Source organism: Mycteria americana, chromosome 11 (assembly GCF_035582795.1).
Source record: "Mycteria americana isolate JAX WOST 10 ecotype Jacksonville Zoo and Gardens chromosome 11, USCA_MyAme_1.0, whole genome shotgun sequence".
Taxonomy (NCBI): domain Eukaryota; kingdom Metazoa; phylum Chordata; class Aves; order Ciconiiformes; family Ciconiidae; genus Mycteria; species Mycteria americana.
In genome coordinates this window covers 23,994,951-24,022,135 of record NC_134375.1, presented here as the reverse complement: position 1 = coordinate 24,022,135, position 27,185 = coordinate 23,994,951, and the positions used below count along the sequence as shown (strand labels likewise).

The 27,185-nt window shown below is 50.7% G+C and overlaps 1 protein-coding gene across 5 annotated transcripts in view; it reads left to right on the top strand.

The window, feature by feature from the left end:
* Nucleotides 1-24,485, top strand: part of FLNB (filamin B) — a 74,047-nt gene extending 49,562 nt beyond the window's left edge. The window contains exons 26-47 of one of the 5 annotated variants that reach the window (XM_075514172.1): nucleotides 73-162; nucleotides 989-1,112; nucleotides 1,383-1,539; nucleotides 3,275-3,464; nucleotides 5,367-5,614; nucleotides 7,331-7,405; nucleotides 8,127-8,229; nucleotides 9,128-9,268; nucleotides 11,024-11,152; nucleotides 11,648-11,821; nucleotides 11,975-12,133; nucleotides 12,506-12,709; nucleotides 13,324-13,476; nucleotides 13,801-13,923; nucleotides 14,497-14,763; nucleotides 15,220-15,357; nucleotides 15,448-15,563; nucleotides 17,396-17,528; nucleotides 18,551-18,727; nucleotides 21,166-21,384; nucleotides 22,335-22,538; nucleotides 23,252-24,485. In XM_075514172.1, coding sequence (XP_075370287.1) covers nucleotides 73-162; nucleotides 989-1,112; nucleotides 1,383-1,539; nucleotides 3,275-3,464; nucleotides 5,367-5,614; nucleotides 7,331-7,405; nucleotides 8,127-8,229; nucleotides 9,128-9,268; nucleotides 11,024-11,152; nucleotides 11,648-11,821; nucleotides 11,975-12,133; nucleotides 12,506-12,709; nucleotides 13,324-13,476; nucleotides 13,801-13,923; nucleotides 14,497-14,763; nucleotides 15,220-15,357; nucleotides 15,448-15,563; nucleotides 17,396-17,528; nucleotides 18,551-18,727; nucleotides 21,166-21,384; nucleotides 22,335-22,538; nucleotides 23,252-23,439 — 3,512 coding nt within the window. In that variant the 3' untranslated portion in view covers nucleotides 23,440-24,485. The remainder of the gene's footprint in view (nucleotides 1-72; nucleotides 163-988; nucleotides 1,113-1,382; nucleotides 1,540-3,274; nucleotides 3,465-5,366; nucleotides 5,615-7,330; nucleotides 7,406-8,126; nucleotides 8,230-9,127; nucleotides 9,269-11,023; nucleotides 11,153-11,647; nucleotides 11,822-11,974; nucleotides 12,134-12,505; nucleotides 12,710-13,323; nucleotides 13,477-13,800; nucleotides 13,924-14,496; nucleotides 14,764-15,219; nucleotides 15,358-15,447; nucleotides 15,564-17,395; nucleotides 17,529-18,550; nucleotides 18,728-21,165; nucleotides 21,385-22,334; nucleotides 22,539-23,251) is intronic. The other 4 variants (XM_075514173.1, XM_075514169.1, XM_075514170.1 and 1 more) reach the window with 4 other exon arrangements.
* The last annotated feature ends 2,700 nt before the right edge of the window (nucleotides 24,486-27,185 follow it).

Here is a 27,185-nt window from a genome sequence, read left to right as displayed (position 1 = left end):
AGCCGCTTCCCCACGTGAGTGTTAGGTCACGCTGGTGCGGGTGCCCCTCAGGTAACCCTTCTCTAATTCTAGTGGATGAGACGGATTCCCAGGGATGGCGCTCCCCATTGAAAGTGATTTCGGATTTCTTTAAAGGTGATCCAAAGGGTGACACTGAGACAGGTTTGAACTCTCACTAACTACTGGCAATTCTGGCTCGGAAATCCAATTGGCAACAGCAAGAATCATCTGGAGGAGGGAGTGGGAACCAACCATGTTGCTTTTAGGCTTTGCATGGCAACTATACGTTTCTTTTGCGCTTGCTTTACTGCCAATCCTTCCTGTGTTTTAAAGCCAACTTGTAATTGTAGATTGCTTTGTGCGTTGATCTGAACCGATACGTCACGTAATCTGCTGTAGATTTAGCTTAATGCCAATTGAAATAATTGATCCTGCTTTCTTAGGGCTTTGGCAGCTTGCGGGGCGCTCCTGCCTCGGCAGCGAGCCTGCCTTTCCAGGTGCCTGATTGTGAAAGACTCCCTTGGTGAATGCTACGCTCCCACTGGCTTTAGGGCTCAGTTCTGTGCAGTGAATCCCAGTAACAGTATGTAATCTTGTAAATGACAGTTCAGGCAATTATAATCATTACTCATTTTCTTTCTTGAAAGATCTGCAGTGTATTTAGAGCAATTGCTCTTGACTTGGGCCGTACAGAAAGGCAGATTTTTCTCCAGTATTTTCATGCTAGTTTTGTTTACAGCGAGAAGACGGGAGCCCAGAGAGCGGTGGATAACAAATCTATCTCAAGTCAATGGCTCTTGAATACAAAATAAGGGAAACTGATCTCTGATCCATGCCCATTGCCTTCATTCAAAAAAAAAAAAAAAAGAAATTTAGCGTGTTGCAAACTGTAAATGAGCAGCGCGTCTTGGAGCTTTGTGCAGCAAATGGCTGGTGAGGAATTGAGTTTTAATAGTGCAGCTGAGAAAATCGTCTGTTGCTTTTTTAGGAGTTGTGGAGCCTGTTAATGTAGTAGACAACGGCGATGGCACCCACACGGTGCTGTACACCCCTACGCAGGAGGGACCCTATATGATCTCTGTCAAATATGCTGATGAAGAGATTCCTCGCAGGTAAGGCGATGAAGATAAACTTAGATGAACTGAAGAGCTGACGACCTGCCCGTGCTCTCCCAGCACGGAGCACCGGTTAAGGGCGCACTATGGTCCTTTCCGCTTAACCGGTGCGGCTCCTTGCGTGACTTCGGGCTTCAGCGGTGGTTTGCGCCTGCTGCGCGCGCGGCAGAGGTGCCGTAGGGAGGCGTATCCACGCCTCGGCGTGTGCTGCAGTACCTGTCGGCCACGGGCTTGGGAGGAGGGGGCAATAACGGGTTTCCCTTTAAGTCCCTTCAAGGTGAAGGTGCTTCCTACGTATGATGCCAGTAAAGTGACGGCGAGCGGACCAGGTCTCAGTTCTTACGGCATACCCGCCAGCCTGCCTGTGGAGTTTGCTGTGGATGCTAAGGATGCCGGGCAGGGACTTCTGGCTGTACAGATCACTGTAAGTAACGACAAAACCAAGCAGGAGCGGAAACACGTCGTTGTAGGTGGGCGTGAGTGGCTCCGATCAGAAGTGTCCACAGCTGTACCCTGGCATACCCAGTGTCCTGGAGGCTGGGCTGCTGGCTGGACCTTAAGCTCTGGTACAGGAAAGTCTTGCACTCTGCGTTTGTGAAGCTCTCGAGGCTGCTTTTATGAGCCTTCTGTCTTAAAGTCATCACCCATGCTATATTTGGCTCTTGGTTAACCTTATGCTCTGCAAATGCCCCAAATGAGATAAATAGTTTCTTGTAAGATTATGAAAATGCTGGAATTTGAAATGGAGACAGCCTTCTAGCAGCGCAGTTCGGCAAGGCCATGAGATAACATCCACGCTGAGCGTTACGTGATGATAAGTTGACAAACACGTCTCCCTCAAGGTTGCCAAAAGTCATAAGCTGCTTAAGGAGATACTACAGGAATGTTTTTATTTGGCTCTGTTACTGCTCTTCCTGAAATTTCTGGTGCCTGGACTCTGTGGCCTCAGCAAATAGGTCCCTGGTTAGGGGGCCATAAAGCACATGTCTCAGCTCTGGCATGCCTAGGTCATGGCATGGCCGGTTGTACTTGCCCTTCTGCATTCTTGCTCCCTTGCTGTCCCGCTGTCTGCTCAGGTGCAGCAAAGCAATTGCCTTTATTCTGGCATGCAAGTGTGCTCTTAAAGGATCCAAAATGCTTAGCAGAGCTCCCAGCCTGGCCGTGGCTTTGAAGATCAAGTTCCACAAGTCCTGCATGGTGGGAGTGCATAGGTGATCCTCCTCACAGCATTTCTTTGCTTCTTGTTCTGAGCTGTTGAATGTCAAACGTTTCTCAAGCCTTCCTGAAAGAAGTAAGGTCTTTTGCGCTGTACCTAAAATCTCAAGTCCTTTGCAGCTTGTACCATGCCCCAGGCAGCGTTGGGTCATAAAATACAGAATGGGGTCAACATGCGGTTCCCTGTAAGCAGGCCTGGAAGACTTTCTCAGATGCTTCACGCGTTGCAGCTGATGAGTTGCACTGAAAGCTGAGGCGGGGAGTAGCTGTGTCGGAAACGTTATGCACAGTGCTGATCTCGGCTGTAGATGTGAAAGCTTGATGCTGAAGCTCAGATCTGTATTGTCTATGCATCTCTTTAATTCTTGTATTCGGTGTAGAAGTGGTAGTTGAAGGGACTACATAGACCTGCTTTTAACGGTCGGCCTTGCAGTGCGTCGGGAGCTGGGTGCCTCGTCCGGGGGGGTTGACGGCAGACCCCAGTAACGCTTCCCCCTGACCTCGAACCTTTCGGGGAGCATCTGGCCAAAGCTACCCAGTGCTTTGTGAGGACAGAGCTGCCCAGTCTGCCTCCCGGTCTGTGCCTCAGGGACCTGGGCAGTGCTCTTCAGTTCCAGCAGCGATACGACAGCGAAGCCTAAAACTTCTTACAATGAATATAAAGTTCATTAAAATGGCTTGCTGCATCTTATAAATGTTCTCGTATCGAACAAAGGGTAGTTAGCGATAGCGCTGACTGTTGTATAGTGGTCTGATACCTTTTTGCTCCTAATAGTCTATTCCTGGTACTAGTCCTTGAGCGAAATATATTTAACCCTCAAAAAGCTGCAGTTCTCTATCTATTTGCGACTGTCTAGATACGGTCGTGAACAGATTTGCTGCCCTGCTAAAGGAATTCCTAACTCACTTCATAGTGCCTAAATCTTCTGGTTTGCATTCCTCAGGACCAAGAGGGCAAACCCAAGAGAGTGGACATTCATGACAACAAGGATGGCACTTACACAGTCACCTATGTCCCCGACAAAACGGGCCGCTATACGATTGGTGTGAAGTACGGTGGAGATGATATCCCGTCTTCTCCCTATCGGATCCGGGCATCTCCAGCTGGGGATGCCAGCAAGTGTTTGGCCACAGGTGAGCGTCGGCTCCTCTCTGCTGCTGTTTGTACTTGGTGTAAAGCTGCCTTCTGAGCGTGGTACAGTTGATGTAACGGGGGTGGAAGATGCTAGAGACCTGGCTAATCTGGCTGCTCTTACAAGAGGGGTTTTCCTAAAGATAAAGAACTGTCCACCCTGCGGGTGAGCAGGAGTCTCTCGCAGTCTCTACCAAAATCTTTCAAACTGCCTGGGTTGTTATAAACAGCCCGATGCAACCGAAGTCTGATGCTTATTTTGGCCTAGATAAATCCTGCTGAGAACTGCAGTGAGGTTGATGTAACAATAACACATCTGCGCATGTTCGCTGCAGCGCGCTCCTTGCACTGCGAGCGTTGCAAGAGGCTTTTCGTTCTGAGCAAGAACAGAACTAATTCTGAGGATGTAAATGGCTGGCTGTGCGCTCCTGCGTTAGCAAAGCCTGTCAGGCTGGGCGTTATTAGCGGAGGTTTCTGCTGCTTTTCTGTCTGGTCAGGGTTGACCGGGGTCTGAACAGACTTTTGGAAGGCATAGGTGGAAGGAGAGAACTGAAAGATAAGATGTTACTACAACTCAAAAATATCGTTGCTTCAAAAATCGGTGCCTTGGTGTAGGGGAGAGCCTCCAGATTTGTTGCCGTAGGAGCACGCTTACAGCTTCGATCCTTACCCGTCCTCGGGATGGGTGGTCATCGCACGGCTGTGGGCTGGCCACCGTGGCACGCTGCCACCTCCCAGCCAGCCGGAGGCTGTGGCAGGGAGCAGAAGTGACGGGAGCTGGTTACAAGAATGCCACTGAATGTTTAAATCCCCCGAGTTTAAAATAAATAAATAAATTAGGCAAGACCAAATTGAGCAGGGAAACTTAATCTGTGCTTGTAGACCCGTGAGAGTGTCTGGGCATTGTGCTGGCCTGCGTCGTGCAGTTGGAGCGTACCCGGTGCCCATCCGGGGCAAGCTGGCTCAACAGAGCTGCTTTCAAGCCCGCTTAAACAGAAATCTATTCCTGGCACAATGGAAAACACAGAGCAGCAGGTATCCCCTTTGCTTCCAAATTTGTTTAAAAGAGGCCTTAATGGCCGAATCCGATACTCTTCCAAGTGACTCAAGGCACTGACTATTCACAGTAACTGTGGTGGAGGTTACTCAGATGCCAGCTTAAATTTCCCCTTTCCAAGAAGTGCCTCTGACTCTCCGCTGTAAAGCTGAAATACAATCGCTGTAGGAGTAGATGCTGGAATACCATCAAGGTATTAAAACGGCAGGTTTGTTGAAACGAGCCATTTACCTGGTAACAAGTGCCGGTCAAAAGCAGGAGTATTAAGTATGTACTGCAAATAAGACTTAATAGTTCTCATTTAAACACAGCGTTCTTCAGGCTGGATCCGATTGCTACAATTTGGGCGTTGTTTCATGACTTTTTTGGGGGGGAGGGATGTGTGGCAGAACAGTGGAAAATCATTTGTGGGTAATGTAGGAGGAAACATGGCCATGGCCACTACTGTGCCCTTTTGTAGCTGCTTACCCAGGGAGGTTTATGTTAAAGCAGTGACAGCCGAGTCGCTGGCCGGGGCAGAAGATAGTGCCTTTGGCTCTGCATAAAGGGGTATGACGACAAGAGGATGGGTTAAGGCATTGCTTTCTTCAAACTTAGCTTTTTTTCCCCCTCTGTTCTCATCCAGCCTCTCTGATTGCAGAGGAGGAGGAGAGCTGGTGGCCAGCTCTGGCATGCCGCTGTGCTGACCAACGCTAAGAACGTCCCTTGTTGTACATCTGCTCCCAAAACCACATCTGTGGGTCCCCGGGAGCGGCGTTTTGGTGCCGTGCTTCCCAGGCGCCTCGCAGGCAGCCTGCCTGGGAAAACCGTCCTCCGAACGCTTTCTGTAACGAAAATTGCCTTGTAGGTCCTGGAATTGCACCCACTGTGAAGACTGGTGAGGAGGTTGGTTTTGTGGTAGACGCCAAATCAGCAGGGAAGGGAAAAGTGACGTGCACCGTCCTGACGCCAGATGGGACAGAAGCTGAAGCAGATGTTGTTGAAAACGAGGACGGGACTTACGATATCTTCTACACCGCTGCCAAACCAGGAACCTATGTGATTTATGTCCGCTTTGGTGGGGTGGACATTCCCAACAGTCCTTTCACCGTCATGGTAAGCCAGCTCTGCTCCAAAAATACCTCCCACTCGGATTCCTGCTGCCACGTTTTATTTAGTGATAGGTTAACTCTGTGTGTAAATGTTTGTTTAGGCATTTATTAGACTAGCAGGAGCTAATGAATCCTTGTTACTTGCAGGGCTTGTTTTGAGCAGGCAATACAGTTAAGTGAAGAGGGATAGAAGCCATCGGAGGATGAAGACTTGGCTTCTCTGAACAAATCCATTTTTCATTTCCTGACCATGTAGTTCTTTTTCTAAATGATGTAAGGGGGGTTGTAATCGGCTTCTACGACTAATTACTTCAGCCCTTGTCAGATACGGTGCTCTGACTTGTCCGTCTCTCGCTCTTTATAACGTTGACCCCAAAATAAGGAACGGTCTGCTGACAGATCCCAGGGAAGCAGGCTGTTAGCTCACACTTAAAAATGATTTGCAAGTGCTAGTTAAACTGTTACAGCCAAATCCCCCTCCTTCTAATTACGTTCCTTCCAACGTGCAGTACTTCAGCGCGTTTAAGTTTAAAAAGCGAACGAAACCCCGGCCTCCCCGAGGGGCAGACTGGGTGCCTCTCGGGGCTCACAGAAGCCCTTCGCGTGAAGAACGGCTCTCGGTGTTGGCAAAACGAGTCTTGGTCTTGTAATCTCAGCCGAGGCGGCCTCCGGCGCGTCTCAGTCCGTGAAAGCACACGGCCGTGCTTGCGCTGAGCCTGGCCGGAGCCCGCGAGCGAGTCCTTGGGGCCGGGCACGCCGGCTCTTCGTACCCGCCACCCTGGCAGACCGCCGCCGGTATCTCCAAAGATTTCCATGAGAAAAACGACTCCCTCGGTCGCTGCTCGAAGGCCACCGCAGGAGATGCCTCGCGAGGTCAGGGAGCCCGCTCCCAGCCAGCCAAAGTTCCCGCTTCCTAGCTGACTGATACCCTACGTGTTTGACTTGGGTGTCTCAGCCGGGGCCAGAGAACAGCGTAACAGCAGTATTTCTGTTTTGCGTTGGTTTTCTTAGTGGAGTCTTTCCATGCCTAAGTTTCCAGCGGGTTATTTTGTTAGGGTGGGTTGCAGGGGTGTGCACGGGAGCAGCTGGGGCGGCTGAGCCCGCTGGAGCTGCGTGCGTGGGCGTCAGCCCCAGCCACTCTCGTTGGGTTAAGCGGGGGAGATGGGAATCTGCAAGTCATGCTCTTGGCACGCACGTTTGGTGTCTTGATGATGCTGTCCCGGCTATGAGTCGGAAGAACAGCTTTGCAGCTCTGGCTGGACGTGGGCTGGGTCCTTCACCCAAGAGCCGGCGGCAGCCCTCCCGCGGCGGCAGGCTCCCTGCCTCCCCAAGCTGCGCGGCGCTCGAGGACTCGCGTCTTAGGTTTAAACCTTTCGCTTCCCTCCCTGCGCCAGTCCCATAAAATTCCCTTCCACTGAAATTCAATTCCACCAGTGTTTAAGCGCTGCTTTCCAGCTTCCCTCCCGAGCTCCCAGCAACGCCACGTGCTGGCTTTGTCCCTTTGCTGTGCCGCTGGTGGCTTCCCCCCGTGCCTGCGGACAGGGGCAGTTTCCCAGCTCCCCGGCTGGATCCAGGCCCTTATGATGGCGAGAGGACTGGGAGGGCTGCGCGGTGGGAGGAGGGTGTTGAGCAGCTGGAAGGAGCTGTGCGTTCTGTACTGGGAAAGGTGGGAATGCCTCCGTGCCGGAGTAACGCCTAACCTGCCTTTACCCCTGCCCAGGCTGTAGATGCAGATGACGCTGCCGTGCGGTCGCAGGAGCCAGTGGGCGCCTCCCCCCCCGGATTCCGCCCTTGGGTACACAATTTTTACATTTTTCAGCTGTTTTTCCCCCATCTGTGTTCCATTTCAGATGACAGCCTGCTTCTTGGGACTGCTTGAATCGCTCTGGTCATTGCGTTCATCCTTTCTGTTTGATCAGTTGTTCTTGGGATCCAGACCTTGTTTTTTCTTTGCTGCTTGAAGGGAGTCTCCAAATAAACTCTCATTTAAACCCGAAGAGGATCGTTACACCTACAGCTTCTACTTCTGCAATGTCTACTGTTGGCAAAAGCAACCTGAGTGCATCGCTTTGTTTTCTCCATAAAACAGCCGTGTCTTGAGTCCAGAGTCGCATTGTGAAACTTGTTTCTTTTGTCCACTTCGTGTTGCAATCACTCTGCCCCATTCAAAAATCACTTTCTTTTCCAGGCCTTAAGCATCTAAATCCTTTCAGATGGAGCCACTTTGGGTCTTGCGTGCGCTACATTGTCTTCCATCCCTTTGTGTTCCGTTTTTATCTCTAACTTTTTTCCAGCATGTCTTCCATTCGCACCGCGTTTGATTCGCTCTGCTCTGCGGCGTGGCGGGCGTTACGAAGGAGAGCTTGGCCGGTCGCTGCTCCGGTTGAGCCCAGTCCTGCGGCTGGCTGCGATAATCACCGCACGCTCTCTTCTGCTTGTGCTCGCAGCGGAGTTGCTCAGTGCTCGTCTGGGTCCGCCGTCCCTTTTGAAGTGACCCATCCTTTTGCTTCTTTTAGGTCACGGAAGAAGCTTACGTCCCCGTTGGAGACATGAACGGCATGGGATTCAGGCCCTTTGATATGGTTATCCCTTTTGCCGTAAGGAAGGGAGAAATAACAGGTACCTGGAGTACGCGTAGCCTCTCGGGGAGGTTTTGCTTTTTGTTAGCGTGTTTATCCATTTGCAGTTAACGGTCTGGGTGGTCTAGACCACAGCGTGTGGGGGAGGATCGTATCCTGCAAGCAACTTAGTTGTTTAATTTCACATCAAGTGGCACCCGCTGCGGGTGAGTAGGGCACGCCCCGCCGATGGCTTGAGTTAAACGAGGGGATTCTTGGTGCTGCCGTGGTCCTGGGCCCTAGGCTGTGAGCTGCTGCGCTGTAGGACCTGTTGCTGCTTTTTGCCCTCTGGAGCAGCTACGCGCATCCTTGATAAGCTCCGTTATTTGTTTTGGGCAGATGCTGCAAAACAGCCTAGTCCTGCGTCCCCGTCGCATCCCTTCTCCAGAGCAGGCGCTTCCCCAGGTCCGGCAGCTGAGAGCATCGCCCCAGTGACGCCCCGCCTGCCCTGAGCTCCTGCGCGCGCGGGCTGTGTCCCCTCTGCCCTCTGGCTCCGCAGCCCCGCCCCGAGCCCTGGGCTGTCCCTGCTGAAGGGACAGTCGGTCTTTCCTGTTTTTCCTTTTCAAAAGAGCCGCAGGCGAGGGAGCGTCTTGTGCCGAGGTAGATCGGTGCCTTTCCTGGGGCTTGCCGTGCAGATTTCAGTGGCTGAAGCGAACAGCCCTGCCTGTAGAGTTTGTAAGGTCACAGGACTGTTTGCCAGATGCCTACCACTGCGTTGTATTCATGTAGTTTAAGTAGAAAACATGTCTGGTTAGTGTTCCCATTAGTCTCCTACTTGTGCCTGTGGGTAAGGAATTTAACAATTTAAAATGCTTGTTTAAAATGGCTAGGCAGTTCTTTGTGGGTGGGAGAGGGAAGCAGGCAGCGTCTCCTGTAACTCCCACGGTGGCTTTTTGTAGGTGAAGTACACATGCCCTCCGGAAAGACGGATACGCCAGATATTGTGGATAACAAAGACGGCACAGTAACAGTGAGATACGCTCCTACTGAGGTCGGGCTGCATGAAATGCACATAAAATATATGGGAAAGCACATCCCAGGTGAGTCGGACAAAGCAGGCAACACAAATCCAAGCGCAGTGTCCTGCTGGTGCATCTGCTCCCTGCTGAGGTTTCTGTAGCTTATAAACTATAGCTTATAGCTTGTATACCCTGGAGAAAGAACTGCCTGGGACGTCTTGCCGTTCAGCAGCAGTTCGTCTGCAAGCAGTCCAGAGAGCAGCTAAAGCAAAGGAGTAAGTGCCGGCACATGTGAGCTTCCATTGTGGTTTAGTAGTACCAGCCAGGCTTAAAATGGATTTTGGTTTTGAAAACTAGCTTTTGTGGCATTTTATTATGAAGAAGAAACATACAATTTTCTAACTACCATTTTTTTCAGGTTGAAATTTACTGCCATGGTGCTGAGCAAAACTAGTGGTTGCAGTGTATGTTTATCCTTAAAACTGCATTGGCATAAAACCTCCAATCTGTGGGGAGGACTAAGTGGCTAAAACACCATAGTTACTCTTTCCATCTCATTGCAATAAGATAAAGCACACATGCACACTGTGCTGTAATCTTTCTTTCTCCCTGGCTGCTTCTTAACAAACAGAAACCACTGCCTTCCATTCCGTCTTCTCCCCCCGTCTTCTCCCCCCGTCTTCTCCCCCCGTCTTCTCCCCCCGTCTTCTCCCCCCGTCTTCTCCCCCCGTCTTCTCCCCCCGTCTTCTCCCCCCGTCTTCTCCCCCCGTCTTCTCCCCCCGTCTTCTCCCCCCGTCTTCTCCCCCCGTCTTCTCCCCCCGTCACCAGCTCCCCAGCCGAAGCTCTGCCTGGGGGCTGCCCCGCGGCTCTCCAGGCATGTCGGCTGTGTGGGGCTGGGGCGAAAAGGGCCAGATCTGCAGAAGGGTGCACAGACATGAGACAAAATACCTTCAGCACTGCCTGAACCGGGCTGCTGGATCTGTTGGCGTACAGAAACACAGGATGACTTTGGCTGAAGCAGGGAGCTCGACGATGTGATGCATGGTGCTGCGTTGGTATCTTCAGCGCTTTGTATGGGTATAGCACCTCCATAAGTGCCAGACTGTCGGACCTATCGGTTCAGTAAGACCGTTACCCTTCATCTGGACAGAAGGATGATGTGCCGTAATGTTTCCTTCTTGAAGGCTATGGTGAATCAAACTTGCTGCTGTCTCAGCTGCAAAATCTAGCTTTGGACTTAAGAGCTATCTGTGCCTTTTTTTGAAACCATTATTGGCTGTCGGTGACTGTACTTTTTGTTCTTGTGCACCAGCTTAGCTAATCTGAGGCTGGCAAATCTGTTTTTGGATACCCCTCAAATTTGCTAGTTCAGGTTCATTGAGTCAGACAATGTGCTGTGCTGGTTCCTAATTCTGAGCTACCAAAATTCAGGATCTGTGCCTGAACTGAAAGCCTGCTTCTGAGTCATGTTCTGATTTAATGTGCTAAAAATAAGCTTGTAATGAATAAGACCCTTTACAACATCATTGAAGCTTATCTCTGGTAATTTGAGTAACACTTACTTTGTCATGACTGGATGTGGAACAAATTGTGGAGAAGTATCTTTTGAAGATGAAAGGGGGAGGCTTACTCGTTTTTAAGTGCGTTACAGTCACATAAAGGTTCTTCAAATATCAAGTAGTGAGAATGGTATTGAAGAACATGGGGATCAGTAAGCATAAGAGTAGGATCCTGTTGGGTTGGAGCAGCTTGATGCCTGTTTTGTTCTTGTAGTCCAGGCCGCTCATTCCTAAAAGTGCTTCTTTTGTTTGTTGTTTGGTTTTTTTTTTCCTTTAGAGAGCCCTCTGCAGTTCTATGTGAATTATCCGAACAGCGGCAGTGTGTCTGCTTATGGGCCTGGCCTCATTTATGGGGTTGCCAATAAACCAGCAACTTTCACCATTGTCACGGAAGACGCAGGAGAGGGTAAGTCTGTTCTTTAAACCCATCCTACCCTAAGCTAGGAACTTCTTGGAAGCGTAATGCGCATCGGCGTTAACTGGCATTCATCTGTCCGACTGTGAATCTCTGGTGCGATACAAATGACTTGTGCGAATATCAGGCGAAAGGGATTTCATCAAGCTGTAACTTGCAGTAAAAACTCTCTTACCACTTCTTCCTGAGAGCAGTAGATGTACCCTGTGGTACAGGGTGCAAATGATTCATTTAATTAAAAATGAACTGAAGGCAGCTTAGCTCTAGAGGATGATGACTGGATGTGGAATGGCTGTTAGGTAAATCTAACAGACTGAATAGAGTTGTGGCCTTAGTGGATTGGCCTGAGCTCTTTCTGCTGCTGTCCTTTGAAAACATGCATCTAAGCTGCGTTTTCAGTACCAAGTACTGGATCTTCATGCACACCAAGTCCAAAGACTCTGTCCAATGAGGAAGATTTACGTAAGTGCTGTTCTTGTTTCCTAGGTGGGTTGGACTTGGCTATTGAAGGACCTTCAAAAGCAGAGATCAGCTGCATTGATAACAAAGATGGGACGTGCACAGTCACCTACCTGCCTACTCTACCTGGGAACTACAGCATCCTGGTCAAGTACAACGACAAGCACATCCCGGGCAGTCCGTTCACGGCCAAGATCACAGGTATAAAGTTTAGACTTCTGGAAGCACTTAATAATGAAAATTAACCTCTGATAGCATGGGGGACCTGGTTTGTGTCAGGAACATGAAGTCCTCCAACTTGTTCTGCACTTAGCCTTGTAATATTTTCTGACTCGTTTCTCTTTATATATTCAGATGATAACAGAAGACGGTCCCAGGTTAAGCTTGGTTCTGCTGCTGACTTTTTGTTGGACATCAACGAGACTGATCTCAGTCTCCTAACAGCCAGCATTAAAGCCCCATCAGGTCGCGATGAGCCTTGTCTTCTGAAGAGGCTACCCAATAACCACATTGGTAAGCTCTGACAGTGGCATAGTAGCCTCTACGCCGGTTTGCTTGCTGTGTAAAATGACTGACGCTTCTACTCCTTCCCAGAAGAGCGTTGTCAAACCGAGTGGTTGATACTGTTTGGTACAGTTGGCCCAAGGCAGAAGAGTACGAAGAATGACCTCTTGTGTTAGCTTGCCTGTGACGTGCCAGGTTGTGACTGAAGAGCTTTTTGTCAGCGTATGTGAATGGCTTTGTGGCCCATTTGAGAGCAAGACTTCAGCATGTGTAAACAGTGTGCTCTTTCGGAATTTCATTTCTTGGTGTGATTAAGGCATTTAAATCAAGCATAACATGCATAAAAAGTGAGTAAGTTTGTTACATTTCTCTGCTTTGTAGGCATCTCGTTCATTCCACGGGAAGTAGGAGAGCATCTGGTTAGCATCAAGAAGAACGGGAGCCATGTACCAAACAGCCCTGTAACAATCATGGTGGTCCAGTCCGAGATAGGAGATGCCAGACGAGCAAGAGTTTTTGGACGTGGCCTGGTAGAAGGACGAACCTTTGAAATGTGTGACTTCGTTGTAGACACAAGAGACGCAGGTCAGTTCCATCGCAAAGGGACTGAGATGCTGCGAGACACGTATCCTCTCTAAATGAGAGCGTTGTCTCCCTCAGCGTGCGACCACCAGGTCACAAGCCGCAAAGCAGCAGATGCAAACAGTATATTAAGCGTGCACGGTCATTATTGTCAGTTATTAACTACAGACAATGCTATTTACTTCTAAAATGCTTTGCGTTTTCTTGGCTTATGTCTTCTGTTACAGCCAACAGGGGCTGTCACTGAGGCACTGATGAAGCTTTTCTTTCCTTCGATGGTGCTGATTCTAGTATCGTTGTGTACAGCAAGAAGGAAACGAGGAAGATATTTCCCTGTTGGTTTAATGTGGAGCCTTGGCCACGGTCTTTGAAGCTAACTTTCCAACATTAATGAAATATAAGGGATATGGTCAGAGCATTTTAGGAGCTGAATGCATGCTGTGCCTTGAATATCTGACTGATTAGGGCTACAAAAATGTCACTAAGGCATCATGCAACTCCCACGTGCCCGTTATGATACAAACCTACCGATGAGCTACTGCTACGGGTTTGGACTATTTTATGTCAAATTTATAATAGCACTGTGGAAATCTGAGGCTAACTTAGCTGTATTGTAGGTTATGGTGGGATCTCACTGGCAGTTGAAGGACCCAGCAAGGTAGATATCCAAACTGAAGACCTAGAAGATGGAACGTGCAAAGTGTCCTATTTTCCGACTGTACCTGGCGTGTACATTGTGTCCACTAAATTTGCAGACGAACATATTCCAGGTAAGCAGAAGGGTTGGGCAACTTTTTGGTTAGTACAACAAAAGTCTTACCTAGCTGGCCAGCGCACTGGAACTGCGGGTGGGCTGCGTAACCTGGCTCGGACCGTAGGTCCCAAAGATTCAAGGAGGTCCTACCAGTACCCTCCACAAGCAGCAAGCATCCAAAACTGTTCTGGTTACATGGGTGTATTTCACTTGGACCTGACTGTTAGCTGGCTCGAAAACTTCCCCTGTGATCCACCACAAATCGGAGGAAGCTTTCACTCCTCCCCTCGATGCAGTGTGTAACGAGCAGAGGAGGAATGACTTGCTGTGGTACTTACAGGCAGCCCGTTCACCGTGAAGATAAGTGGTGAAGGAAGAGTTAAGGAGAGCATCACACGAACCAGACGGGCTCCCTCTGTTGCAACAGTAGGAAGCATATGTGATCTGAACCTAAAAATTCCAGGTAAGCAACGTCCTTATCCCCGCAACCATAACCTGCACTCGTGTAGCGTGGGCGTACCTGAAGCAGCAGAAATAGGAATTTCAGTGTTGTTAAGACATCCTCATATTAAGATGGTTTAGGGAAGAAACACTGGCAGTGTGGTCTCTCTGAATGGTTAAAAATAAGGATAACCGTGCTCAACATATGGAGAAATAAATACCAGGGAGGCCTTAATGTATTCTGCGTACAGCAGGCTGGAGAACGGGCTGCACAGCTCCCCCTGTCTCCAGGGTTTTAGGACCATCGCGTTGGCTGTTAGGCGTGTGTACTGCTGTAGCGTGAGTCACGTAGCCCAGTCTCAGCTGGCTGCACTTACCCAGCCTCTTCATCTGCCTCCGTGGCGCCTGGCAAGCTGTACCTGGCCGGGCTTGCCGCTCGGCAGCACGCAGCTAGCGGAGCGGGGACTGGCACCTACGTGCCTCTTCTGTCACTCGTACTGCGTCATCGCTTCAGCTCGGGTCCTGCTTCCGAAAACAAAATACCAAACCCCTTTGTCACTTTCCAATCGGCATTTTTTTATTTTCTTCTTGTTAGAAATTGATTGTGGGGATATGACAGCCCAGGTAACTAGTCCCTCTGGAAGAAACTTCGATGCTGAAATCGTAGAAGCTGACAAAAACACCTATTGCGTCCGCTTTGTGCCACAAGAAATGGGGGTCCACACTGTGGACGTCAAATACAGAGGGCAGCCGGTGCCGGGCAGCCCCTTCCAGTTCACCGTGGGGCCACTGGGCGAGGGAGGAGCCCATAAAGTCAGAGCTGGAGGCCCGGGGCTGGAGCGTGGAGAGATGGGTGTCCCAGGTGAGTCCCGCGCTCGCCAGGCTCCAGTGCCCGCTGCGCGCAGGTCTGCAGCGCGGTGCGTTGGTTTCTCTTGGCCTCTCCTCTGCGAGCTTGAGCAGAGCTTGGTGTAACAGCAGAGGGTCGCCCCGAGCCAGGGGCGGTCGGTGGAGAAACGTGGAGAAAAGAATATTGCTGCGACACGCAGATGGAGAAGTCTGGAAATGCGCGTTTTGGAAACTTGACTGCTCTCACAGGATGAGCTTGAGGCTGTAAGGTGTGTTATACAGGGCTGGGGGGCTACTTCAGGGCTAATAGGAGCCTCTTGGAGAAACTGCTAAGTGTTGTCACCCAGGATGATGGGACGAGGTACCGTTCCTCATGCACATCAGTATGGGATGCTGCACGGTCTGTTAGGAAGAAGCTGCAACCCAGCAGCAGCCAGCTTACTCTTGTGTGTGCTCTCGTGTGCTTCAACAGCCGAGTTCAGTATATGGACACGGGAAGCTGGAGCTGGAGGACTGTCTATTGCTGTAGAAGGCCCAAGTAAAGCAGAAATCGCCTTTGAGGACCATAAAGATGGATCTTGTGGTGTATCATACATAGTTCAAGAGCCAGGTATGTACCGAGACCAACTCATACCGAAATAACACCGAACGCTACTTTCAAATAAACTAAGGACACCCACTGCTTCTTTTCTCCCTGCAGGCAACTATGAGGTGTCCATAAAGTTCAATGACGAGCACATTCCTGAAAGCCCCTACCTGGTTCCCATCATCGCCCCCTCCGACGATGCTCGCAGGCTCACTGTCACTAGCCTTCAGGTGAGACATAAGGAAACATCTCCACAACTTGCCACACAGACTGATTTCGTCCTTGTTCTCCGAGACCAAAGTGGTTGTCCTTTCTTCTTAGTAGTGGCCTTGCCTTGGTTGGTGCTTGTTTTCAAGCTCAGCTTGCAGCCAGAGAGAGGTTTTTGGCAGCTGGCCCCTTGGTAACTTGGGCCGGTAGAGCTGGCCCAGCCTTGGCTAGACAGAATTTGAAGGCAGAAGGCTCACCTGAGCGTATTTCAGGTGGTAACGCTTGGGAATTAAGAATAAGAGGCTGTAGAAACAGCATTGGAGGAGCTAAACCTTGCTTTCTGCCCCGTTAGCTAGGGGAAGGCCAAGGAGAACTGAAACATGGACGTGACCCACCAGCGGTCATCCTGGTACCGAGTTACTCGGTTGGCACGCGGGCTGCAGAGCTGGGCTCCCACGGCGAGGCAGCCTGGGGCTGCGTGGTGGGGACGTTGCCGCAACCTTGCTGGAGCGTTCCCGTGGGCAGGTGGAGGGGGCCCCGCCGCCCGGTCGGAGCGCGGGGTTGCTCTGGCTGACCGCACGGTCGCAGCTCAGATGATTCATGAACAGTAGCGAATCTGAGTGAATCACAGCTTTGATCCGTTAACCTCACCGTATCGTTTTTGTGTGTGTGTGGTTACGTGCATTAAAATACAAGTCACGTTAAAGGCCTGACTTAAATTTCCAAAGCCAGAAACTTGGACTTGAGACTGAGAGTCTGTGTCTAAATATACCGCACCTCAGTCCTCGCCGAGTTGTGATAAGCAATTAGTACTCGGGTTGAGGCTTTTTTCTGGATATGTCCCAGCTGCGGTCCCCAGGAGTTTGCCGGGGCTGCAGGACTCCTCCACCTTGGCTGTGTAAATGAACCATGGCAGCCTGATCTGATAGTGTCTCTTCTAACCAGGAGTTACAAGGGCGTTAATTAGTCGCTGTGGTATTGATGTTTCTCTTGTGTTTCATTTAAAGACTCTTTGACAGGAATACTCACTTCAATTAAGTCCTGGAGAGGCAGATAAAGCTGAGTACTCGGTAACGGGAGCGCAGTGTGCAGCATCAGCCTCCGCTAAACCCGCAGCAGGGACTTGCTTATACGTTGTACCTCAGTCCTACTCAGTTGCATTTATTTCCCTCTTCAGGACTTAGTTGAAAACAAAATCAGGTAAAGTATGTGTAGCATGAAATATTACTGCTGGATAGCTGCATGGGCCGTTGCAGCACGGATGCTGAGCTGCCTCGCCTTCCACCGATGGCCTGACGGCACGGCAACATCTGGTTTTGTGTTTTAAATTGCTTTCTCATGTTAAGATGTCTTGCGGTGGCGTTCTAAATGCAGCCTCTTGTGGCAAATATAAACACACATATTACTCTTTCAGACGACTGGATTATCAGAGGCTTTTCCCCTGAATGAATCTGGAATGAATGAACGGGCTGAAAATGGAGCTATAGCTTAAACATCCTTTAAATCAAGTGCCTGAATGCCGGGGGCTGACATCAGTGATAACGGGTGACTAGTCTCGTAAACCTGCCTCTGCCTGATTTGGCAGAGTCGTTTGGCTTCCAAAAACGGTCTGTTACCATGGGAAAAATCAGCCTAGCCAGTGTGGGTGACTCCCAAATCAGCCACCCTCTAAGAGGGAGGGAGCTTCTGATGTGAGAGTTAACGCAAGTCACAACTTTACGCCTTTTGTTGAAATCTAAAAAAAAAAAAAAAAAAAAAAAAAAAGCTATGCTGAAGTGGTTATTTCCCTGCCACAAATCTTGCGCTGTCTGAAACAAGAAGTTTAAATGTGATAATCTGACTGTTGCATTCTCAGGAGTCTGGATTAAAAGTTAATCAGCCAGCATCCTTTGCTATAAGGCTGAACGGGGCAAAGGGCAAGATCGATGCTAAAGTCCACGGCCCCTCCGGAGCTGTCGAAGAGTGCCACGTGTCTGAGCTGGAGCCAGGTGAGCAGGGCCGTACGTTGTCACAACGCACGGGGTGACCTCCGGAACACCCTCGCGGCCCCGTAGCGAGGGGCTTTCGGCCCCGTGGCTCGCGAGCGGCGTACCCAGGGACAAGCACCTTGCGCGGAGAACGACGTCCTGGTGTCGAGAGCTGTTCGGTCAGGGTTATGTCCGCGCTTTTCCCAGATAGCTCAGGAAACGACTGAGCCCTAACTTATGTAAGATACAGACATTTAAGTCTTGGCTTGCCAGTGAAGGTACGGTGATATTAGTCGTAAATGAAATATGATGTGGTTGTTGAATTTAGCCAGGGAGGAATTTTTATTTTTCAAAGCTATGCTTCCATCTTTGAATAATAGTTTATTTTTAACTCGCACTCACTCCTTCATACGAAACGTCAAGGAAGCTGAACATAAGCAAACGCTACAGAAAGCTCAGCACCTGTTTGAGCAACGGGCCTTTCTTTTTCACTTGAAGTCTGAGCGAGTCACGGTCTGTGCTATGGACAGACAGCAGCTGGGCAAGATCAGTCCCTCCTCTGGGCTAACGCACAATCAAAAATGTTAAATATCAGCAAATTGCTAAATGACTGTTGAATAAAGGTGTGGTGTCAGAGCAGCACGCTCAGCCCGCTGGTAAGACTTGGCTTGCTCTTACCAGCTGCTTTTCTTCTCTGCGCCGCTCCCGCGACCGCTGACAGGTTGGGCGGTGATTAAGCTGTCGTGCTTAGTGCACGTGTGAGGCAAGTAACCCTACAGCTCACCCTGCGGGCTAGATGACAGATCAGGTCCTAGTAGACAAGCTGAAAATCCAACCCGTGACACCTCCTGCGATAAATACAGCGTTTCCCTACTTAAATATGAGCTTAGCAGCTTGTGTAGCTGCGTTTGCTTAAGCTGGGACCAAAATATGTCAAAGCGTTGCAGAAGCCTCGCTTGGGTTGCTAACCAGCCCCGTGTTGGGTTTAATTGCTGTTTTATCGTTCTCTCTGATACATCAGAAAAGCCGCTTCTCTCTTGCAGATAAGTACGCCGTTCGGTTCATCCCCCATGAAAACGGCATCCACTCAATCGATGTGAAGTTCAACGGAAGCCACGTCGTGGGCAGCCCTTTCAAAGTGCGCGTCGGCGAGCCCGGGCAGGCGGGCAATCCCGCGCTCGTCACGGCGTACGGATCCGGCCTGGAGAGCGGTACCACGGGTAACCCTTCCTTTACAGCTCCGATACGGACCTGCTTGCGCTTTGCCTTTCTGAGAGAGACAGAAGCTGTTCCTAGGCATATTTTTACGTGACTTTCCCTGCTAAGGCAGCTGGACTAACCCGCATTCTCTGCTGACCTGGGCACAGGCTAATTTTGCTTTCTCGCATGCTCCTCAAGTCTTATAACCATCGATTAGCGAGTCTGCAGGCTATACTGAGCCTTAATGAACTTAAAACCCCTGTAAACCAGCAACTGCAGCACGAGTTCACTCGAACTGGCTAGCAGCTGGGCTACGACTCTGCCGGTTAGCTTAGCTCCACGTTGGTGGTCCCTTGGAGCTCTGGAGATGCTCTGGCTCCCTTCCACGCGTGAACGCGATGTCTGCAAGGGCCGGAAGCTTTTGTGAACGCAGATACGGAGTTGGCTGTCTAGTTGCAGGCGTCTGGTTTAACTTGCATGCCCCTGTAAATTAAACGGGTACGAGGGTGTACCCAGTTACCTCTTCTTCGGTGCTTGCACCTCTAAGAAAGTTCAAGTTAAATGTAATACGATGTGTAAACTCTAGGGAGTACGGTGGGTTGTTCGGTTTGCAGCGTGCTATACGTGCTTCAGACGCAGCGTGAACGCTGACTCTTCTTGGAAATCTGACGCCTGGTTATCTGCGGTGGCTGCCCCATCTGATAGTTCTCAACTCAAGAATGTAGGGTTTAGGGGTTTTTTTTTTTTCATTTATGTGATTTATGGCCTTAGTAAGTAAGTAGGAAAACATTCCAGGATCTGCACTTTGATTTATTTAATTGCGTGCTTTCTTGGGCCACACACAGAAGTGAATAGCAGAGTAAAACTGATTTTCTTTTTTTCCTTTTGATACACAAGGTGATAGCTAGTTCCTGTTATCCTACCCACTCCTGTCTTTTGTGGATTCTATTTCGTACTTTTTTTCTCCCTGGAAAAAAAAATACCACAGTTATTCAGTCAAAGCTTCTGCTGTTTTGGAGAAACCAAGCAGTTGGTTTTGGAAACATGTGGATATACTGTGTAAAATAAAGATATTGTAGCCTGTGCTGCTTTAATAGGTGGAAACAAAAGCACTCATTAATACTAGCCACTGATGCATCAGGGATGGGGGAATTTTCCTCCATCTATAAAGGTGCTTGGGGTTGTTTTTAATCTAAATAGACTGTTTAACTTCAGCAAGGCTACTCTGTGCCCCCTTGTTGAATCCTGGCCGCTGCCAAAAGCTCAGCGCCCTGGGAGCTGCTGAGCAGCTTTTCCAAACAATGACCTAGTGTCGCGGTTTCGACAGCCGGGGCCGAGCGCCTGAACCGTCCCCCGGGAAGGGTGCGCGCCTGCGGGCTCCAACAATGCGCGCCTTCATTTGGGGCACGGGCAAAAAGCGGTGACTTCGGAGCAAGAAGTCTTCGGTGAGAAGCCGTGAAGCTTGCTGGCTTTGGAAACGAATTTCCCGCCGGTCGAGCGGCGCGTGTCGCAAGCTGGCCCGCGCCTTGCGGGCCGAGCGCCTTACCTCCCAGGCCGGCGGTGCCGGCGAGGTTTACTGCTGAAGATGGCGCGGTCCTCTGCGGAGCTGGGTTCTTCCAGCATTGCGACACAGCGGCCGCTTGTGCGGAGCGGCTGGAAACTGCTCCCTGCTTTATCCCACGCTTGCGTGCCTCAGCCACGGCTGTAGTAAACTTTCCCATAACCGTCCTGGTTTTGATTGAGCTCGAGCACTTTATTCCTGCTCAGCAGCGTCTGATACAACAGCCCAAAGATCATAAATATTTGAAGCCAGAGTTTGACAGTAAATTATTTAGGGGCTGAAAGCCTCGCTTAATTTTTTCTTGTGTCGCTGGCATTGTGTCATTGGCTTAGTATTAGCAGCAGTAATTCAGCTGTGTTAACCAGATGCTGTAATTGAACAAGCTTTTGTTTCCACACGCCGCTGGGGCTGCTGTTGCCGAGCGGTTCAAACACCCGTCTCCTCCGGGAGAGCTCCTGCCCCTCGTCTCTCTGGCTTTCTTGTGGGCCCTTCGCTCCCCGTTTATGGTCCAGGCAGCGAGGCGGCTCCGGGCTTTCCTGAGCTTAGCCACGCAGGAGGCTGTGTCGGCTCCAACGCCCAGTAGAGAAAGGCTCTTGTTCTAAGAGTTTTCTCTCTAAGCCAGTCTTTCGATGCCAAAATCCTTCCATTTTGGCCCTAAAGGGCTGTCGTGACCCCTTTTCCCACCCGCCCGCACTCACAGAACGTGAGCGGAGGGAGCCGGGGTGCGGAGCCCGCGGCCGGGGCTGGCCCGTGCGAGGGTGCTGGGGGGAGGCACGCTGTCCCTCCCTGCCTGCGGCCTCGTCTTGCACCGAAGTACCCGTTCCTACTTAACAACAGGCTGCTTTTGTAACTCGGGGTGTGAGGAAGAGTGTGTCTTACTGTGCTCCGTCTTTCTAGGATTGCAGTCGGAGTTTTTCATTAACACGACCAAGGCTGGTCCAGGTACCCTCTCTGTTACAATTGAAGGGCCATCAAAGGTGAAAATGGACTGCCAGGAAACTCCAGAAGGTTACAAAGTCATGTACACACCCATGGCTCCAGGAAGCTATTTAATTGGAGTTAAATATGGTGGACCTAACCACATAGTGGGCAGCCCCTTCAAGGCAAAGGTTACAGGTAAAAAGCTAACCAGTATTTACTGTGTGCCTGAAGTAGTTTGTGTCGTTCAGCAAACACGTCCCTCCGAGATGGTGCGGCATTCGGGTCTAGATGGCCAAAACCATGAGAAGCGAAGTGTTTCTCCCCGTCGCCACCAAAGCCCAGATGAGGGATGTCAGGAGAGGCGGCAGGAGCGTTAGTCACGGAGCTTGCCGGCTTGACTCGGTGGAGGGCCGTAAAACAGCTTCATGGGGGAATATAAAATCCTGGCCTAGCCCCGGGGCGTTGCATTGGTAGTAGGGAAATACGACTTATGTACCCTTTTCTCCCCCGAAGCCTGCAACCTGGTCGCCTGTAGCGTAATTTATGCCCCTCTTGGTCTCGTTTTGGTGCAGGTGTCGCCTAACCAAAGGTCGGTAATGTCTGGGAGGCTTTTAGATGACGTGAGGAAGGCCGGTTTAGGAAGCTCTTTCTCTCTTCAGTGCTGTGTTTAAGCACAGACTGGGGTTCGTCTCTGCTGCTGCCCCGGAGCTAGCGAACCCTCTCCTGGTGCCCGTGGCGCGGTGATGCTCTTGGGAGCGGGCGGCAGGGACTGCGCTCCCCGGGGCTGGGACACGCTCTGCTTTCCAAATGGGTTATTGCAAAATTGCACCTGCTTTTCTGCCAACTCGAGTAATTTTTGGCATTTGGTGATTGGAGCACAATTAACTCTTCTTAAGCGGCCAGCTTTGCTTAATAAATCCTGAAGTTCCTGTGGCCCTTTAACCACTCAAGGGCTCTGGGCTGGGATCGTTGCCAGCGTTGCTGGAAGATGTCGGCTTAAAAACCCAAGTAGGAAATTGCTCCTCTCCGAAAATGCATTTCTGGACGCAGAACGCATGCTGGTCATTAGGAGGGTTTCGAAACCTCCTTGTAGGTGCCTTTCAGATGGGGTGAATCTGAACGTCAGAAGTCTTTTCTGTTTCCAGGACAGCGACTGGTTAGCCCAGGCAGCGCCAACGAAACTTCTTCCATCCTGGTAGAGTCGGTGACAAGGTCGTCGACTGAAACTTGCTATAGTGCCGTTCCCAAATCCACCTCGGATGCTAGCAAAGTGGTTTCCCGGGGAGCAGGACTCTCAAAGGCCTTTGTGGGTCAGAAAAGCTCCTTCTCCGTGGACTGCAGCAAAGCAGGTATGGCTACAGGAACCAGCTGGATGTCGGGGTGGTTTAGCTGGATGGTTTTTTGCCCTAAACCCACTTGCAAAGTTAAAATTCAGAGCCTGAGGTGATGATCTGGTTATAAAGAAAAACTCTAAATGCTACACGGTGCTCACCAAATCAGTCCTAATAGAGAGGCTGTAAAGATGCCCGTTCCTCTCCAAACGGCTTTGTCGGAGCCAGGTACACCGGAAAGCAAGCACAGGGTTACGGCATGAGAACAAACAGGTCGCTGAACGTAAGCGATGCTGGCGGTGCGTTGTGGCCCGTAATGCAAGGTGTTCCCGTCAGCCTTGAGCGCTGATCATCCGCACCTGGGAGCTTTGCGGTGGTGGGTTACAGGCCAGCCGCCTTCACTGGTCTCTGCTCTTAACTTCTAAGGAGGTGCGTGACCGGCAGTGCCTGCTTGCTTTCACGAGCAGCGTTCGTGTCTCCCGTGCTCTGGTTAGACAGCGGTGGCCTGCCAGGTCTGGCAAAACGCACAAGCAAACCCTTGCCTCTGTGAGGCTGAAGGTCTTGTTCAAATCAAATTCCTTCTTATACCGGATTAGTTTAGCCGTACCTCAGACTACCACTCCGTGAATTACAATAACAAAATCCTTGTGTTATGGAGCTAATATATTACGGTACAACCATGCTTGCTTGTTTAAGCTCAGGAACGCTAACAGTCTGTTGTTTTGCTGTAGGTTCAAATATGTTGTTAGTTGGCGTCCACGGGCCTACCATACCGTGCGAAGAGGTGTCCATCAAGCATTTGGGCAGCCATCAGTACAACGTAACGTATGTCGTCAAGGAAAGGGGTGACTATATTCTGGCGGTGAAATGGGGTGACGAGCACATCCCCGGGAGTCCCTTCCACGTCACCGTTCCTTAAACTCGCCGGGCACCAGAGTCGGTCTCTGCGTTTGCCGTTCAGATGTAGAGTTATCCTGGGCGCAGTCCTGTTGCAAAATTCAGTATCTAGATACACACGGCTCACATTTCAATACAGTCAGAAGTAAACTCTAACTTTATTTTTTACAAGCATTTCACTTCTATCCTACTTACCAACCTAATGTCGATCTATTTAATGTCCTCCTCAAATTGTACCTTTGCAGTACTCTCCGGGTCACTGTTAATGTTTGGAGAATCATGTGGATAAGTAGACACTAATTTCCCTTGCGGATGTTAAAGACTTTAGATGTTAATTGAAAACTGGAATTTGTCTTTTGTAATTGGGTATCTTAACTACTGATTTTATTTGACTGGAGACTTTACGTTTTAGTTATGGAATATGACTTGGGCTGTCCCCAGTTCAAATTCTTTTCTGTAAAGAAATGAGGTAAAACTGGTACTATAATAGGTGCCTTCGTATACTTGATCAATTTTAACACTTAACATTATAAAAAGCTACCAAAGGTGGCTTTACCACTCAAATTTAAAATGTTTTTGAAAATGCTTTGCTAATGGTTTACATTTAGGAAAGGTTTATCTTCTATAGCAAACCAAAAGCAGACTGAAAATGACTTTGTGGAAGCTTTCAGCCTTTCTTATGTTAATGCTTTGTAAATCTAGACAGGTAGCTTTTTGGCCATGATGCTAGCAATGCGGTTTTTAATTAGCTTGGGATTCTGGTGAAATTTCTGTAACTTTACAGGTAACTCCTCACACTCTCTGATTTATTTTAAGAACAACCCCCGGTTTGGCTAGGTTAAATAAAGCCCTAAACTTGCCGCGCCAGGCGTAGCTCTCGCCTGTGTGACCCGAAATTCAGGCAGGTGGGAGCACAGCGGGGTCCTGGGAAGGTGGTCAGCCCTTCCCTGGAGGCTGCGGACCGGGCGAGCAGCTGAGATGGTGCAAAGCCAGCCTGGGATGGGACCCCCCGTCTGCCGTCGGGTACGGGGCGGGTGTGCGAATCCGCCGATAACAGCAACGCGAATCGACGGACCCGTGTTTGGTGCGAGTCGTTTTGTTAGATCTCGGTCCGAGGACGTGCCTGAAGCACGCTCGTCTCTCCTGAAATCCCCTCCGCGCTGCACAGGGCATTCCTGCTGAGGGTCAGGGAGCGAAGACGGCCGCGATAACTTGTCTGTTTGTCCTGGATTACTCCGCGCTACTTCCCAAGTGCGTATCTCGGTTGCTGTCAGCTGCTGGGGCTTTAGTAAACTCTCCAAATGAGCTTTAACTCTGTGATTAGGAGAAGGTAGGATTTGTTGCAAACCTGTTGAAACGTCACTGTCTGTCCCGAGGGAGAAGTCCACCCTTACCGTTCTGTAGTTACGTGTGGATGCACTACTCTCCAGCACAGTCATTGGGGAAATAAAGGAAGGTTGGGGTTTGTTTTTTTTTTTACTGTGCTTTTTTTGTGCCTTAATGTGAAATGCTCACTACATTGTAAACTAGGAAGTAAAAACAAAATAAACTGGAATAAAATGCAGGATTGTAAAATTGTATCTTATAACTTATTAAATAGAAATGTTTGCTTCATTAAAATGTGCATGTTAAAAACAACACTGGATTCTTTTCATATGTAGTCAGTAAAGTTCAAACTAAAACTACAGCGTGCAGCAGCTTCAGGCAGGCAGAATAACCCCCGGCCCCCGCGCCCCGCAGCAGCTGCCCCTGAAAACTTGGGGCATAACCTCAGTGCCACTCTTTTTTTTTTTTTTTTTTTTCCCCTCTAAAATTTTTTTTCCTAAAACAAAACGCCTGGCAAAAGTTTGAGCCGTGGCATAAACGTAACTGGGCGGCAGCAGGCGGAGTGCGAACGGGCCACGACGCGGCCGTGCCCCTTTTCCTCCGCGTAGCCCCCGGCTCCTGGGGCAGCGGAGCTGGGGACCGGCGTGTCCCCGGCGGGGTCCCAGCCCTGAGCCCGCGGGCTGGCAGCGGCACCGCCGGCTCCCTGGGGCTCTTCGCCGAAGGTGGTTCCTGGCACGGTGCTGCACCTGGGGCCGGCTGCTCCGGCGCCCGGCCATGGAAACCGGCAGATGTTTTCCCAAACACGGCTCCCGCTGGAAGCCCCGCTGAAACCTGAGACACGGCGGCTGCCAAGGACTTTCCTGCCCCAGGTTTATCAGATTATTTCCTTTTTATAGTTAACTGCGTTTCACTAGCTTTGTGCTATGTCAGCTTGAACCTCCTATTTAATGTTTTTAAACAAAACAACAAAAAACCCTGGATACAGCTGTTGGGTTGAGTAAACCCCAGAGCCTCGTGCCTGCGTAACTCCCCCTGCCCACTAAACCCGCTCCTCTCTGGCCCCTCTCACCGTTGCCGCTTGGCTGCTTTGGTCTGATCACACTCGCTGAAATTAATTGGGAAGTTGTCCGGGAAGCTGGCGGACCATGGTTGCTACCTTGTCTGAGGTTACCTCCAGCAAAAGCTGAGCTCCGCTTCAAGCGAGCGATTCCGCCCTGCCCGGGCACCGAGAGCTGGGGGGCGGCCGCAAGAATTCCCTCGCTGAGGACAGCAGGCAGCCGGTGGCGTTGATCAGAAGAGCTCGTGGTGCAACTTGGCTGCATCGATCTGCTTTGGCAGGGACGTTCAGCCAAGTCCACCAGCTCTGGCGGCCGAGAACTGACGTCGTGTGGGGCACAGAGCGGTGCTGGGGGGGACCATGCTCTGCTTTTGGTCTTCGGCACCTTGACGGAGGTTTCCATTTGCAGCGCCCGCCGCAGCGGGCAGCCGTGGGGCTGGGGTGTCGGGGCACCAGCTTACTGGTGTCCCAGTGCCTCTTGCTGGGTAGACTTGCAATGGTGTGAGACGCGTTTTCTTCGTTATTTGGAACGGACCGGCGTGGATTTTTGCCTCTAGCTGTGGAACTGGACTATGCTTTTTGTTTTTTTTTTTCCTGCCAATTTGGTTGAACTTCAGTTCTTTTTCTTTGTTTATAACCTCTCTCCTTGGTGGTGGTTTGCGGTACAATTTGGCCACCTGGTATCTGTGTGTCCCACTGGGAACTCCTCCATCCCTCCTTAGCTGGCCCAGACTGTCCTGCCAGCACTGAGCTAGGTCTGGCAGTGCCCTTGGTGGCCAGCTGGCCCTTGCCTGCTGGTGGCCGGTGACCCAGGGCAGCCTGGAGTAAGTCAGGGCACTGCCACGTAGAAAAGCCTGGGGCCCGCTGCACCTCCAGGAGTTCACCGGGCGTTCCGGTGGGTGGTGGAAGGTAAGTCCCTGCAGCACACCAGCCCGGAGACGGTAACGCTCAAGAGCATCCCGTCCCCGTCCGGCACTGGCGTTTTTTGATGTCAGCAGCACTTCTTCATCTCGGCGGGCTGGGGAGGGTCGTTGGAGATGATGTGCTGGAGCTCCTCGCAACCTCCACGCGCAGCCTGTCCTTCACTCCAGCCTGCTCGGGTCTGTCTGGTAGCAGTCCCTGTCCCTGTGCTGTGCTTGGTCCTGCCGTACCCCGGGGTCTCGCCTGTGTTTGCTGCCCACCGGCTACATCCTTCGGTTTGGGGAGCTGCTGAGTTCCCTCCTCAGACCCCTCTGGGTGTCCCTGGCCGTGCCCCCATCTGTTTCCGATGGTCGTCGCCGGAGCCAGCGTGGCAATAAAAATCTCTCGTATACTCGGGTGTTGCTCAAAACTGAGGATTGCATCTGCTCCTGTGCGGCTGTAGTACAGAAATGCAACGGGGAGAG